This window comes from Parasteatoda tepidariorum, chromosome 8 (assembly GCF_043381705.1).
Source record: "Parasteatoda tepidariorum isolate YZ-2023 chromosome 8, CAS_Ptep_4.0, whole genome shotgun sequence".
NCBI lineage: Eukaryota > Metazoa > Arthropoda > Arachnida > Araneae > Theridiidae > Parasteatoda > Parasteatoda tepidariorum.
The window spans coordinates 34653547-34669755 of record NC_092211.1 but is presented as its reverse complement, the minus strand read 5'-3'; the positions used below and the strand labels follow the sequence as shown (position 1 = coordinate 34669755).

Below are 16209 nucleotides of genomic sequence, written 5' to 3'. Positions count from 1 at the left end.
TCAAATCAGTTAGTTCAAAAGTAACCTGAAATTTTTAAAATCATAACTTAAAATTAGCTAAACACGAAACTAACATCACGTGACTCAAAAACAGGCGGGGATTACTTATGACGTCAAAATCTACTAGCCGAATCTACTAGTCAAAACTTGTCATATGTCAAGATGTTGCTTACAAAAGAGTTTTATTTTAATATTTTTTATTCCTGCCGAAATTGTGTTAACTTTTTGATATAATGCAGGGAGAGAAGGATACTTGGTTTTGAGAATTGATATTTTTTATTCAAAAATATCGATTTTGTAAACTGGCCTATATTTAGAAATAAGAACTGCTTCAAAATTTTTCACCTTATGGTCCCTGATAGGAAATGGAATTATTTAAGATTTAGATTTAGTTCTTTACTAAAGATTCAAATAATTCTTAAACCCTTATTTATGCATTTTCAGTTTTTTTTTTATTCTTAAAAGTTTTTCTCCTGAAAAGCTTCAAAAAATAAATAATTATTTATTTGTAATAATTTTTCTTGTGCGTAATATTGAATTTATTCAAAGTAATAAACTGGGCGCAGAAGTTGTATTTCAAAATTTTACATCATTATTAGCTAAAATATGTTTGTAAGATGCACTTCGAAAAAGAAAATTCATACAAAATTTACAAAAAAAGAAGGAAAAAAAACTATAAAAACATAATAGTGAATTGTTATTATGCGTGTGTGTAGAAAAGTTAACGAATTTTAAGTGTGATGCAAATAAAGTACTATTTCTTCTTCAAGAATTAAAATGAAGTATGATTTTTTAATTTTCTTTTTTTCAAATTTAAATATTGCTAAAATTGTGAAATTTGTTTCAAAATTCGCTATTTTAGTGACAATGAATAAATTATAAAAATTGTTTTTTAAAATTTCAAAAATTACAGAAACGAATTGAAAACATGATTTTATTATAATTTGAGGAATGTTTTTTTTCTCCGGTTTAATTCTCCTTCCCCTTATGTGAAACTTTTTGTGGGTGCTCTTGGCAAAAAAAAAATAATAAATAAATAAAAAAAATCAACAAATAAATTGATGAATGACAAAAAAAAAAGTTTCAAATTGCTGTCCTAATTTATACCTTTTTTTAAATAACGTTTGAAGAGCATTATTTTTTTTTTATTAATGTTGGTTCATTTTTAATAAAATTATATATTTGAGAATGAATTGTTTAAAAAATTCCATGCTGGTTTGATCTCAGACAGAAGAAATGGAAATGTATAAGATTTTAAATTGAAACTTTTCAGGGAAATAACGTTTAAAAACTCTCTTTCAAAATGTCTCTTATTTCTTATTATTTACTTCTAAAATATTTTATTTAATTGCTATTAGAAGAGATGCAAATGATTTTAAGCACTTCCATTTTTTTATTTTAATTCTTTTTATATTTTTCCGCCACCCAACTACACAAAAATAAAATTTATTATTTTTAACTCTAAAATTTCGATTTCAATAAAATAAAAAACATAAGAACGTGTGTTTTAAATAACTAAGTTAAAGCAGAATGAAACGAAATAGGTCTTTTAAGGAAAAAAAATATTCATAAAAAGGAATAACCTGTACACGATTACTCTTTAAGAATAAAATCCTTTCATTTCAAAGAAATGAAAAAAAGAGAAAAGCATTTAAAAAAAATCATTTCATAAACATTTTATTTCAGCATAATGAATGATTCCTTCAGAGAAGCTTAATCAGAAGCAAAACATTCTAATAAAGTTAAAGTATTACTAACTGATATAAAACAATACTTGCTGTAAGTGCTTGGAGTTATTGTTGAGAAATTTAATCATTGTTCTACGAGCGATGGAATGCATTTTCAGTGTATGAGAAGGAGATGGGAGTCGTATTGTTCATCATCAGAGATGGGAAAACTGAGTTTTGGGGATCGTGGCTAAGTGATCAATTTTAAATATTAATTATTTTTTATTTCCAATGAGCTGCACAATCGGTCTTACCGATGAGCAGATCTAGTGCTTTCTCCAGAGGTGGTATCCACTCTTTCAGGACCACCACAATGGGTGAGATACCGTTGGTCATGTTAATTTGGACGTCTAGTTTCTGCCACACTAGATGGCAGCACCGAGACTCTATTTGGATGCTAAAGTGCACTAGGAATTTAATTTTGCCGGAAATGCCAAGAGCCAATAAGGCACTCCAGGGATCTTTTACATGCCGCATAATCACACGACATGGCCGCTGAGGATTTTCTGCATCCCGAAAATCCAGTGTCTGGACCCGCAGACTTGCGCTCAGAAGGCCGACGACAAACCAACTGCGCCACCCAGCCACTAAGATTAATTATAAAATAACTAGTTAACCCACTGAACTAAAATTGGTGTGTATCGTCATAAAAAAGGTTTGAAGTTTCATTTTAAATAATAAAAAATTACCATGCAGGCTCCTCATTCAATTCCACCAGTCATCGCTGAGATTTGAAATCGCTTCATCTTATTAGGAGGCGAGCGCTCTATCCCCTAATCCCCCACGGCTGAATAATCTATGTTTAAACTATCCCTGACGTCTAAATACAGTATTTCTTACTTTTTTGTTAACTTACGTTACCTTGCGTATTTGCTTCTAGCACAGTTTTTTGCTTTGGTATTTAAACTACGAATTAAGAGAGCTTCCATTAAATATTTCTCTTCCGGGGTCCATGTCTCCCTTTATTTCTGTTAAAGCATTTTGTAAAGACATTTTTTCCTTGATAGCGCATGTCAAAATAAAGGAAATACACATTTTTTTAACCTCACGCGAGAACAACTAAAATTAGACAAATTGAAATTATTGTTAAATGCTCCAAAAATACTTCGCAATCTATAGAAGAAAAAAAAAACGCCTAGTCCATCAGCAAACCTCTTCTAAAAAATATTAAGTAACGTTGAATCTGTTAAAATTATTTTCAACAATGAAGTTTCGTAATTTCGATATTACGCCTGAACTTCACACCACCATAAAGTGGCAAGTGTTTACTATCCCCCCCNACCCATTGCTAACTGTGAAAATAATACGATTCAAATCGCTGCTCCCGTTCTTGAATTATTGCGAACATTCATGCAGACTTTTTCTTTTCATACAGAGAGAGTTTTTTAAAACATCACTTTGTAATGGAAGAGATCATAGAAAAATTGTGCGCAATTCTTAACGTGAAGAAGTTTCTTTTTATGTGAAATAAAAAAAAATTCAACGTTTGCTCATAAATCTCTGAGCAAACTAATTAAAAATTGTATTAATATAGTTTAAATTTCTGTGACAATTGTAATGTTTTTAAACATTTTAGCTATTACGATTTATTTTAATTCTGCATTTTAATTATTTTAATTCTGATCATAACAAATGATTTAAAAACTACAGATGCAATTTAGTTGCAAAATGTCTTTCAGTAAAATATACATCAAATACTAAGCAGATGGTAGGAAAAGAAACGCATATGCTTCCATTCTAATTTATTCCTATCTATACTATACATTTTTGAAGAATGTGTAATAACTGATTAAAATATCTTTTTCGCTTATGTTTTTAGAAAAATAAATTATGCATCCTTCACAATCTTTAATTTTAGGCTTTTGCAGATAAAATTTCCCTTTACCAAAATTATTATTTTTTTCGATAAAATATAACTATGAATAAAACATGCATTATTAGTACCCTATACACTCAAAAGTAAGCATATGAATTATACCTGAAAACAGTAATAATAATTTATCAAAAAATAATTAAAATAAATTAATAAAAAAATTACTTTAAATTGCATCGCATTGATATTCTATTAGAAATTGCACTAAACGTGACATTAAATTTATCTAAAAATAGAAACAATGCGATTAGTCAAACAAAACTTATCTTCGTAAATGCAATTATCATTAAGCTTTAATAAGAACGATTCTAACTATTTTATTCTTTCTATTACGTTCATTTTCAACATTGTTTCTAGCACCGCGTTTAATTGTCAAAATACGAAAAAATAGAAGAAAGATTCATTATTTCATCAATAAAAGAAATCGCTTAAATTCCTCATCGCTTTTCGGTAAATTGATTTTGCAGATTTCATTGTATTGAATTTTCTCCCTTTTATTGTATTCTAATCTCCGCTTTCCAATTACTATTAAGCTCTCAATAATGCATAATAAATTGTAGAACTATTGTTAAAGGACTTGTCTGCGTCATGTTTTATTACGAGCGTGTCATTTGGAGCTGTTTGTGTTTTTAAAACTTAATGGATGGCGAAATCTTCACTGGTTTTATCTAGTTAGATAATTTAAATTTGTAATCACCATTTTTCTTTTGTTTTTATAATTAAAAAGTTTATTTTTGATTTTCAAATATAAATAGAGATGAAAAATGAAAGAAAATCAAGACATATAGAATTGCGAAATAATAAGTTTGTTCCTACAGTAATGACGTATAGTACAGAGAGGGAAAGAACATCTATGCCTAGTCCCTCATTTTTAAAGTTGCTGCACATATTAATAATTATAAACCTGAAATTAGTTATGTACTGTTAAAATGATTAATTAATTCATTTAAAACAATTAATAAACCATTAAGTTAAATTATTAATTCTTAGTTTGATAAATTCTTTGCCTTAAACAAGTGAAGTTCAATTTTTTCGGTCCTGTAACTTTGCGATTAGTAAAAAAAGGAAAATTGATACTTCGAAAGCCCTTTACTCAAAAATATTTTGAAAACAAAATAAACAAGGGAGGAAAATTTTTATTTACATGTAGCTTGGATCACTTTCGGACAAAATTTGTATGTAACAATATGGGAAACAAACTCACCCATGCCATCAAATATATGGATATCAAAGCAAATATAGTCAGTATTTCAAATATAAATTGTATTGTTTCGTTAATATATGTGTTTTTGTTTTGAGTGTGAGAAATTGTTAGTATTCAAGATGTAATACAAAAATGTATTATAATTGTTTATTATATATAATATGAAACGCTGATTTGTGTCGACAATTCCCCTGAACCAAAACAGATTCTTGTCACATACCTTTATTCATTTGAAAATATACTATTGAATTGCATACTATTGAATAATTGAAAATAGCTATATAAAATAAAATGCTATAAAGTTTAAAATTAATTATATAATTGTTCTTCAGCGTATTTGATTATTTAATTTACACATTTGAGGTCATCCCCTCAAATCATTAAGAATGACTCTTAGAACGTGAATATCTGATCATTAGATCAAAACTTATTTAGGGTGGTCAGATATTTATTTTTTTAATGCACGGTACATGGTGTGCACGTTCTTAAATTACTACATTCTGATTAAGTGTTACATGATATCAAATAATTTATTTTATATTACTTTATTTTTTTGTTTTACGGTCTTACTCTTCAATATGTATGCTTTTAAAAATCTTAATTTACAAATCATAATTCAAATTGTAATCGGAATTCAATTCTTTGAATATTTTTTTTCATATTCATCTCAAATCATGAAAATAAAAGTTGTGTGCATGTTTATTTATGTAATTATTCAACCAATCTATTCTAAATTTTTAATGTTATAGATTATGCGGAATATAATTTTAAAAAATTCTGCAGAATATCGTAAAACTTTCTTCCACTTCTTTGAATAAACATAAAAATTATCATATTTATCTACAAAGTTCTATCGAATAAGAAAACTATGATTTTCTTTATATTTTAAGAGATTTTTTCCACCATCAAATAGTTCAGAAAAGCACTTTTTTCTCCAAATTGATCCTTTCTTTTTGATACCACAATAATCTATCTTTTTCTGTTTCAATCTCGAGTCTAAAATACACTTATGGTCCTTCAAAAAACTTTGTTAAAAACATTAATCAATATATTTACTTCATCCTCGTGATTAATTGTTTTGTGTGCTGCTTTCCGTTATTGGAAACTAATTAAAGTGTTTGTTGTTGAGTAACTTTGAAAAAATAAAAAACATTACTATCCTTTTCACGTGATTGTTAGCCTGTTTTATCACCATGAAGAATAAATATTTTCAAAAAAGATTGTTAATAGCTATGAACGAAAAAATGATTTTTGTATGATTTAGAAAGAAAATTTATTGATGCGGTTTCTTTCGCAATCAATATAAAAAACATGATTGTTAGCATTTATAAAAAAAAAATGTAAACATTATTATAATTTAAAATAGCTTGAAAATTTAGATTAAATGATTAGTCAATCCACGAAAAAACCTTACCAAAATAGCTTTTATGTTCAATTTTTATTTAGTAAAAACTATTTTCTTCTTACTTTGTTTTTTTTTTCTTTTGTTTTTGAGACTTACTTTTTGTGGTAGATTTTAGAAAATACTTAGTTTAATCTGTTTTATTGTAATAATATTTCTTTTGAAACTTTATTTTGTTGAATAATGCTTAGAAAATTAATATTAGTACACTGAGAACAAAAGTATGGTCAAAACTCCCAAAATATGGTAAAATTTACCGCGTTTCCAGCTGTATGGGAACACCCAAAGAGCATGGCAATTTTTACCGAAGTTCTTTGGTAAAAACTTTGGTGAATTAACTACAAAATGTGTTTTTATTACGTGTGATAGAAGTTGGTGAAATTTGGTACTTTTATCAAGGTACAACAGAGCATGAAATAAAAACAATTAAACGGATAAATTTACTTTTTAGTTTTCCACTTTTTACTTATGTGTCGTATTTAGCACTATAATTTTGAAAACCAGAATTTCTGGTAAACCAACACTATGAACGAAAAAAATAACAAAATAATAATTTAAATACCATAAATTTTTGTTTTATTACCCAAAATGATGTTTTTTTTTATTAGAAATGTCATTACCAGTCAGTTTGGTAATTTTACCAGAATTTTCTTCGTATAACAAAACTACGGTAAAAATTTTTATTTCTTTATTAATGACTACTCATTTTGCATTTATGTAGATATTTTACCTCAAAGTTCATTTTATCGAATTTTATAATGGTAATCGATTTTTTAAATAGATTAAGAATTACTATGAGCCGTTGCAAACGATCGAATGGAAAATATTAAAAAAATGGTCAAGTCCATTAGTCCATTTAGTTTTCTCTTAAAAACCTTTAAATGCTTAAAAAATAAAAATAAAGGCTTAATAAAAATAAAATTGAAAGCCCTCGAATAAACATGGTAGCGAATCTGAGATAAGCAGCCTACGCATTTTCTTAAACATGTACTTTCCTATAAAGTAATAGATGAACTTACTAAACCAAACTTTCAAACTTTCTAAAATCTTTATAGTTTCATAATTTTTCTATCATTTATATCACCATAACTATGAAGTTAACCATTTCCTTTTAAGTGATTTTAAAACTTTTATCGCTTTTAATACCATGGACTCATTTTATTTTTTAACTTAAAACAGTATTACTGAAAAATAGTAAAATAGAAATTATAATAAACTATTAACGCGTTTATGGAAATTAGAGTAAAATAACTCTAAAAGATTTTGGAATAAAACCGATGAATACCTCATTAAGCCTTGTGGATATAGAGATAAAATCAATCACTCAATTATATTCAGTTCATAAACTCTCTGAGCAATAAATAAAGAATGCCACTTTCTTGGAAGATTAAGTTTACATCTTTATGTGTTATGAAAGATAAATTATTTTAGTTTCCGTGCGATAAGTGTTTTTCATCTTAGAAAACCCATCTCATTTTATATTTTATTATTCATGAGAATATTTTTCCACGTCGTTCATTTTTACACTGTTTGACATTTAATTATTTTCCTCTCTGTCTTCAGTTATGTTTAATTTAAACATTCTCGTGATAAAGTTTTGCTCTGGAATTATTAGTTTTAGTTTATATGAAAGCTTCTTACAAATCATTATGTCACTTCATCTCTTGAATTTTTGAAAACTGGTTTCTTACACACCATGTTAATTAAAAACTTTTTGCAAAATAATAAGCAAAATCTTGCATGTTTTAATCTTTAAATTTTTTATATATACTTTTAGCAATTACTTGAAGTTGGTGTTTCAACTTTAACTCGAGCAAAAATATGTATTTTCTCTTATGTTTATGATGCATTAAAAAGCTTAACTTTAATTCATCAATATGTACATTTTCAATCTTGCAGTTGCGTCAAATATTAAACTATCATTTTATGCAATTTAAAACTTCGCAAGGCTTTTAAGGATATTAAATCCGTATAAAACACATTTTAAATTTATTTTTGTGTATATTAGCATAAAGTAGCATTGAAATTATTAATATTTAATACGGAACTTTCCTTAAAATTGTAAAAAATTTAATATAGAATTGCTAAAATTTTCACACATTCACCAGTACATTTGTATGAAAACTAATAAAAAGTGCGAATTTTTTCAAGGACATAAGAGAAAATCTTAAAAGTTATATTTTCGCAATATTAAAATGCAGTACATGACTTCCGTTCTCAGTTGCGTGTTAGGTTATGTGTTTCTGCAAAATATGCAGGGTTTAATGGAGAACAATGAAACATAAAGCAAAGTAAAGTAGTCCCAAAAATCCCGTTGTTGGCCGGAGGGTCATAGAGTTTAAGGCTCCATAATTTCGCGACCAACGGCATGATTGTGGCGATATGGTCAACATTGCGCATAGACCACCTTTACTTCCCTGACAAGCTAGTGCTCATTGAGCTGAAGCAGGCAATGAAACTTTAATTTTAATAAAAAAAGGGTTAAAATAAAATTTCCTACCTAAAATCATCTTAATTTGTCCCAGAAACTTACAGTTCAAATAAATATCAAACAACTATGGGTTTCACTTACTAATGTCATTTAAATTCATGCGCGCTTTTGTAGCACTATCAACGAAGAAGTAAATTGTTTCTAAAAGTAATTTTGTTTATTTATTATTTTTTATTTTTAGATTTAATATTATTTTTCAGTGTTAACCTGTCAAATATCCTGCAACGTCAACAAATCTAAACAAAACTATTATAAAGTTTTGCTGCTGTTCTGTTTTCACCAACAATGCAAAACTTTTTTAGGCTTACTCCCGTATTTTAATAAATTTTAGTATTTTAGTATTTAAAAACTTGGTTAGTAAAGTGATGTTTAATTCTTCTGAAAAGTTTATTCCGATTCCCATGAAAGATGGACTTTCAAATTTTCCGACGATGAAAATCAGATGCCAAATTAAAAAAAGTCTACTCAAAAATAGTTCTCGGAAATAAAGCGGCAATACTTAGCAGAAAACGAAGAGAAATTCATGCCTAACCAACAAACATTGCAATAATATCGGTAATTACGCTCTGCAGTGAGCCGAGAAGATTTAGTGGTTAATGCATTAAACTATCATTGTGAAGAGCAGAGGTTCAATCTCCGATTCACGAAAATGTGATCATTGCTGGACAAGAAATTATGGAACCATGATCTCGTTCATCCCCCTCATCCACAAGGGAACGTTTTTGAAGAGTTTAACTTTTACGTTGAAAAATAATTAAATATTTTATTGTTTAATTTCTAGTTTAGTTTTCTTCAACAAAATAAACTTTTTTGGCTTAGCCTCGTATTTAAAAAAGTAATATTAAAAAAAGTTGCTACGTACTGCGATGATTAATTGAAAATTTTGAATAATATTTTCACCTCAAAAATGCTGATTCTTGAGAATTGAGATTTTATAACATAGACAGTTGAATCAGTTGAACATGGATAGTTTTCAATAGATTAAGTGTGAAATTAGTCACAACGCCTCTCAGAATTTTTATAACTAGATTTTACACAAGGCGAAAATAAAAATTATCAATTAAACTACTCGTTTTTTTTTCATAAGGAACCATGACTATTCGTTAAAAAAAATTTTTAAAAAACCATTTAGGTAACAAATATAATCGTAAACAGCTTGTACGGGTATGATATTAATAATTCATTTTTTCATAATTGAGATAAAAAGAAAACAGAATGTTTTCGTTATTGTAAGTGAAATTATCTTCCTTTATGCAGGTTCCTTTATTCAGGTTTTTTTTAATCTTTCATGCGTAAGTTTTTAAGAGCCCCTTTGTTATTTACTGTTTTAATAATTTTCTTGCACTTACTTAGGAAAAATTTATAAAGAAAACAAACAATGAAAATACCCAGTTTTATTTAAAAATGTAACTGTTACAATAAAATGTTACTATTACAATAATATTTGGCTAAAACTTTATGATGTAATAATACTATTCGATACAATTATTTCTTATTATTAAATTCCAGTTCAGAATAAATAAATACAAAAACACTTACAATAGTCAACATAAACAGTATTTTTTAATTTCAACTTTGTTAACTTTTCGACCGAATTCAAATTTAACTTTAGCTGTAGAAGATTGAGCTTTATAGTGAATGTTACAAAGCCATTAAAATGATGAGAATATTGTTAATCACATTCATTATTCGGGGTGCAGCTTGAATCTTTAGGGAAAGCAATCTTTCATGATGCTTTGTTGTCATAGCTGTAGATTGCTGAATACCGATACATATTAATTAGCATGGGAAATGGAGACACTAAATTAAGTGGCTCCCTTTTCTCGATATTAATTTTAATGCTAAGCCGCTTCATATGATGTTATTTGTCACTAACGGATAATCTTTCTCGACGCATCAAGTTTATGCTTCGTAGAATAAAGCTATTCCAATATTCGCAAATAAATTTTAGATTGGTTGATGTAGATGTGTATATCGGTTGCAATCTTCCTAATTTACATTTGAGATTGAAATAAAGAGTACTTTATAATTTAAGCTTCCGGTTTTTACTTCGTTTATGTAGCAATTAATTACTTTTTGTCCCCTAATTGGAATTGCCTGCTTCAAAGCAATTTTGGCGTGCATTTTAGGAGAAGTGTATTTTAAATACTTTATTCATTGACCTTTTAATTCTTTATCTCCGTGTATAATGAAACCTTTAGCAAATATTATTTTCATAAAATGGAACCATTTTTCAAAGTTCAAATCACATATTGGTTGCCCATTAAAAGTTTCATAAAAAATATTTCGAAATATTTTTAACTATTTAACACTAAAAAACTCAGACTCAAATTACGGTAAAATGTATCGGCTTAAGGCTCAATTTTGGGGTCCATTTTAGGATAAGTGTATTTTAAATACTTTATTCATTGACCTACTTTATTCATTAAATACTTTATTCACTTAAATACTTTATTCAATTATTTATCTCCGTGTTTAATGAAAAACTCAGACTCAAATTACGGTAAAATGTAGCAGCACTGAGGATGCAGACACTTTCTCCGTAAAATCCATTTTTACTGGAAAATAATACGAAGTAAAAAATCTGATATACCGTATTTTTTAGTGTAATAATAACCGTAAAATCCCTGAATCACTCTAATTAAATAAGTATCACTGTAAAAATTGCGGTATAATTTTAAAGGTACCAATGGATTTTACGATAAAATGAATTTCACAGGTAATGCACTCCGTTGTGTGCATTACCTGTGAAATTCCAAACACAGCAATTGTGTTTGGAATTTTTTAAAGTACTGTCTTTTAAGAAACGTATTTTTTTTAAATGAAAATTAATTCATTTATTTTAATGAAATAGCATCAACGTGATCCCAATATCAAATTTTTAAGTTATTAATATTATTAACAATAATTAGGAAAATCGAAATTAAAAATGTATATTTTACTTTTAATCGGAGTCTGAATAATATGGCTTTGTTATCATTATTTTCTTCAGAATTCTGTTCAAAATATTGGTAAATATTTGGTTTTTTTACTTATTTTCTTTATGTATCTCTTAGAAAATATACTTAAAATATTACATGATGAAAAATATTCTGAAAGTATAATATGTAATTCTTGTTTCTTAAACAAACTACTTTCGTGAAACTCGACATTTCATAAGAGATACAGCAAACCAAGAAAGAATTGATTAAATGAGAAAATGACTATTTTTATCTTTATAAGTTGATTTTTGTTTCAAATTTAACTTCAATTCAGTGTTTAATAATAATATTTATCTTAGAGTTCAGTAATCAAATTTATGAATTTTTATTAGTTTATAAATTACTGCAACATTTAATAGCATGATCAATTAGTTTAAAGGCATTAATCATCTACTATTTTCTTTTTTTTCAAAGCATAATGTTTTAACTAACATAACCATTCTTTTTAATTTTAAAATTAATTCAGATAAATGGTTATAGAATTCATTTTTTTTTCTTGTAATTTAAAAAACTATGAAAAAATGTGATCAATCAAAATTAAATGCAAAATGTATTATTAAATCCTGCTTAAATAAGTTAGGAAAATAATGAGTTAGTTATCTAAATTACAGAAGTTCCTGACCCACCATCTGATATTATGGCCACTGATGTCAGCAGTAGAGGTGTTACTTTAAGTTGGAGTGTACCATATACGGGAAACAGTCCTGTTACGAAATACATGCTATATTGGATGGCAGCAAATGGAGGTATGTTATATTTTAGAAAGTTCAAAAAAAAACTAAAGTTTTAAAATCCTAATCTGAAAAAGTCAAACTTTATTTTTAGTGAAAAGAATCGTATTTTTCTGTGTAATTTGAGTTTCGTTTTTTGGTATATTATGTCTTGATTATGTCTTGATTTGGTATTAATGTCTTGATTTTGTGATCTTACGTGTGTTACTACATATAACTTAAACAAATGAAGCAAATTAGGAAATGTATAATATCAGAAGTTTTAAAAGATGTTAAATATTCATCTTAGAAAACTATCAGGGGTCTGTCCAGACATTTTGTGAGAGGTCCGTTTTTCGTGAAATTGTGAAAAAATTACTCACATTCTTTCAACCAGGGTCCGCTTTTATGAATTTGTGCAAATAGGGTCCGGTTATTGCGAAAAACTTATTCAAAGAGTTTTTAAATTGAAAATAGATACTAGATTATGCTCGGCACTGTAACAATAACATTATAATAAAAAATTTAAATTTTCAAAAATAAACAGCAATTGCTGCTTCTAAATTAGAGATGTAACATACACATAGTTGGTATTCAGCCTATACTGCTGAACGCAGAATATTCATTTCGGACGAATAATGGAAGAATCGTCTGCCGAAGACAAAACTTAATTCGTTTGCATCCATTTTTCTTGTTTTCTGCCCTGGGAAGGGTTTATTCGATTAACACAATAATAATGAAGATAAACAAATTTGTGAAGGGTCCGATTAAAAGAAAAATCATTTTGTGGAGAGTCCGTTTTTAGGTTAAAATATTTCGTGAAGTGTCCGTTTTTATGAAAAGATATTTTGTGAAGGGTCCGCTAACGGACCCAAATTTCTTCTAACCAGACCCCTGACTATGTTTTCTTTTGTTCACAGTTTATCATACAAAATAAATTTTATACGGAGAAAATGTATTTCTCATTCACAAAATATATTTTTTTTTCTAAAAACACTATTTAAAAAATTTTTGCAAGCACAATACTAGTTTTGTATATCAGTTGATACTTCTTTTGTAATCAAAAATAATAATTGTAATAACATTTCAGGTGGTAGTTGGGTTTCAGATTCAAAGAAAGCTGAAATTCCTGGTTCCAATACATCTATTTCTATATCCGGTCTTTATCCCACAACAACATATCAGTTTAAAATCCAAGCAGAGAATGCTTTGGGGCGTAGTCCTTTTAGCGAAGTTATTACTATTTCAACGGATGAAGAAGGTAATTTTTGTAAAATTAATTCTACCAAATTTGCTCTTGATGCTCTTTTTAACTTTGAAAAACCATTTGGACCATTATGTTTGATTGCTGTACCCCAATTTGAAAAAAAAATTAAAGATCCGATTTACTTTATTTATTTTTTATTATGTTTTGAAGCGAATTATATAGCATGAACGCTAGAAATATGGATTGGGATTTTAAGGCCCCATATGTTTTTGTTTCTTTTAATTAAAAAAAACTGAATTTTCAGAATTTGACCAATTTAAGTGCTTATTTAATCATTTACATGTTAGCCTAATAGAACCTATAATCACAACACCTGGATTGACGAGAGTGGCTAGGATCGCCCCTTGGTTATTTTGGTAGGTTTAACCGAGGTAGGTTTGAGTGTAAGGGGATCTTTGGTAGGTACACTGTAAAAAATTCCATAGCAAATTACGGTATAAAGTTCCAACACGAAAGGTACCGGTCCTTTCTACCATAAATTTCATTTTAACCGGAACATGTTATGAAAAAAAAATTAATTTACTCTTATTTTTACAGTAATAAATACCATAAAATCACTGAATTATTCTAATTAAATAAATATTACTGTAAAAAGTACTGTTTAATATTTAACAGTAAAAACAGATTTTACGGTTGATTCATCCCGAAATGCTGGTACTTTATACAGTAATTTGATCCGTAATTTTTCACAGTGTATAAGGTACCTTAATTTAAAATTAAAATCAAGGATATCTCAACTTAATTACAAATATTATTAATAAGCGAAAAGATACTCAATTTTCTAAAAAACTAATATGGTTCAAGAGTAAATATAGTTCAAAAGTCAATGATTCGTTAAATAAAATTTTTTTTTATCGAAATCAAATCAATATCATAGGGATTTGATAATCGAGTCTCCAATATATACTTTATAAAATTAATTATTATCACAGTTTAAGATTTTGCATACCTAATTTATTTACACATAAACAATCTGAGAAGGGTCATACTGGCCCCTTCAGATTTTCAAGACATACAACATATACTGTTGTATTGAAGTCTTTTCATCTGTATTTTTTAGTCGTATTTACCATAAAATATTACTAATTGGTTAAGTCATAAAACATTATTTATTTTAAATCAAATTTGCTTTCATGTTTTGCTATGTTTTGGCAGCAATGTTCATCTCTTATAAAATCTCTCCTTTAACACCACAGCCAGTTTTATACCAAATGTATCAAACAAAGATGCCATGCTTCGAATATATAATGTTGAATATTATAACATTGAATATTATAAATTAAAATATTGATTTAGCATTCTGAATCAATACAAATTTAATTATAATGCAGAGATTTAAGTGTACCTATTAATATTCAGAATTTAGTGTTCTCTTAACCACTGAATAAATATCATTTTTAACAGCAAAAGGAGTTTTATCTCAAAGTTTCCTAAAATGCAATGCTCATTAAATGGCATATATTTAATTAATTTATGCACTTTTTAATTAAATTTGTTTAATAAATTATCATTTTTGTTCATTAAAAAGGCCAAATATGATATAAATTTGAATACTGAATAAATATCATTTTTAACAGCACAAGGAGTTTTGTCTCTAAGTTTCCTAAAATGCAATACTCATGAAATGGCATATATTTTATTAATTTATGCATTTTTTTAATTAAATTTGATTAATAAATTATCATTTTTATTCATTAAAAAGGTCAAATATGATATAAATTTGAATACCATACTGAAATTCATGATTACGCATTGAATTTGTATATAATACTTTATTGCAAACATTAATTAATGTTCTCTTTTAAAGTGCCTAGTGAACCTCCTTTGCACGTAGAAGCCATAGCTTTGAGCACACATTCCATTCGTGTTATGTGGAAGGTAGGTAGGTAACTAGATCACTGATTTGTCTAATAATTAACAATAGTTATTCAAACACTCTCTTAATAATTAGTTCCTGCTAGAATTGAAACTAAATCTAATGTTTGTTAAACAAATAATTAAAATTTGAAAGTATAATATTCATATAAGAACAATGTTGAATTATGCATACATTTTAAAGCACAGAAATATTTCATCTTTAATGATCTCACCTTACAAAGCGATACTTGACGTAGCTACAAATTACGTGCTTGAAGCTCTCGTATACATTATGCAAATAAGAGATAATTACAGAATAAATTTTTCGAGCTTCATAAGAAGTTATTTATTTAGTGATTATTTAATGTAACATGAACTATCCTTGTGCTTCTATTTGCACAATATTGATTAAATAAAATTTGAAACAATCATTAAAAGAAGATCTAATTTAAATTGCAAATAAGTTTTACAAACTTGTCATGAAATTTTATCCTTAAAATAATGAGGTATTTTAGGAATAGTTGAAAAATAAATAACTAATACCCAGAAAAGTATTAAACTTAATAAATGTTTATTAGCAAACACCCAAATACGGAACCTTTCATATGAGAAAAAATTTTATTGTTACAGATTATAAAAGGAGAGTTACAAAATAAATATAATTATTACATCTAAGGATTAAACGATTTAAACGTTT

General features: G+C 27.2%; 1 protein-coding gene across 1 annotated transcript in view; it reads left to right on the top strand.

Annotated features, from left to right (window-relative positions):
* LOC122271584 (cell adhesion molecule Dscam1-like) overlaps window positions 1-16209 on the top strand; it is a 384849-nt gene that overhangs the window by 279293 nt on the left and 89347 nt on the right. Inside the window, exons 14-16 of the mRNA XM_071184629.1 lie at window positions 12290-12424; window positions 13479-13649; window positions 15463-15533. Of these exons, the coding sequence (XP_071040730.1) occupies window positions 12290-12424; window positions 13479-13649; window positions 15463-15533 (377 nt within the window). The remainder of the gene's footprint in view (window positions 1-12289; window positions 12425-13478; window positions 13650-15462; window positions 15534-16209) is intronic.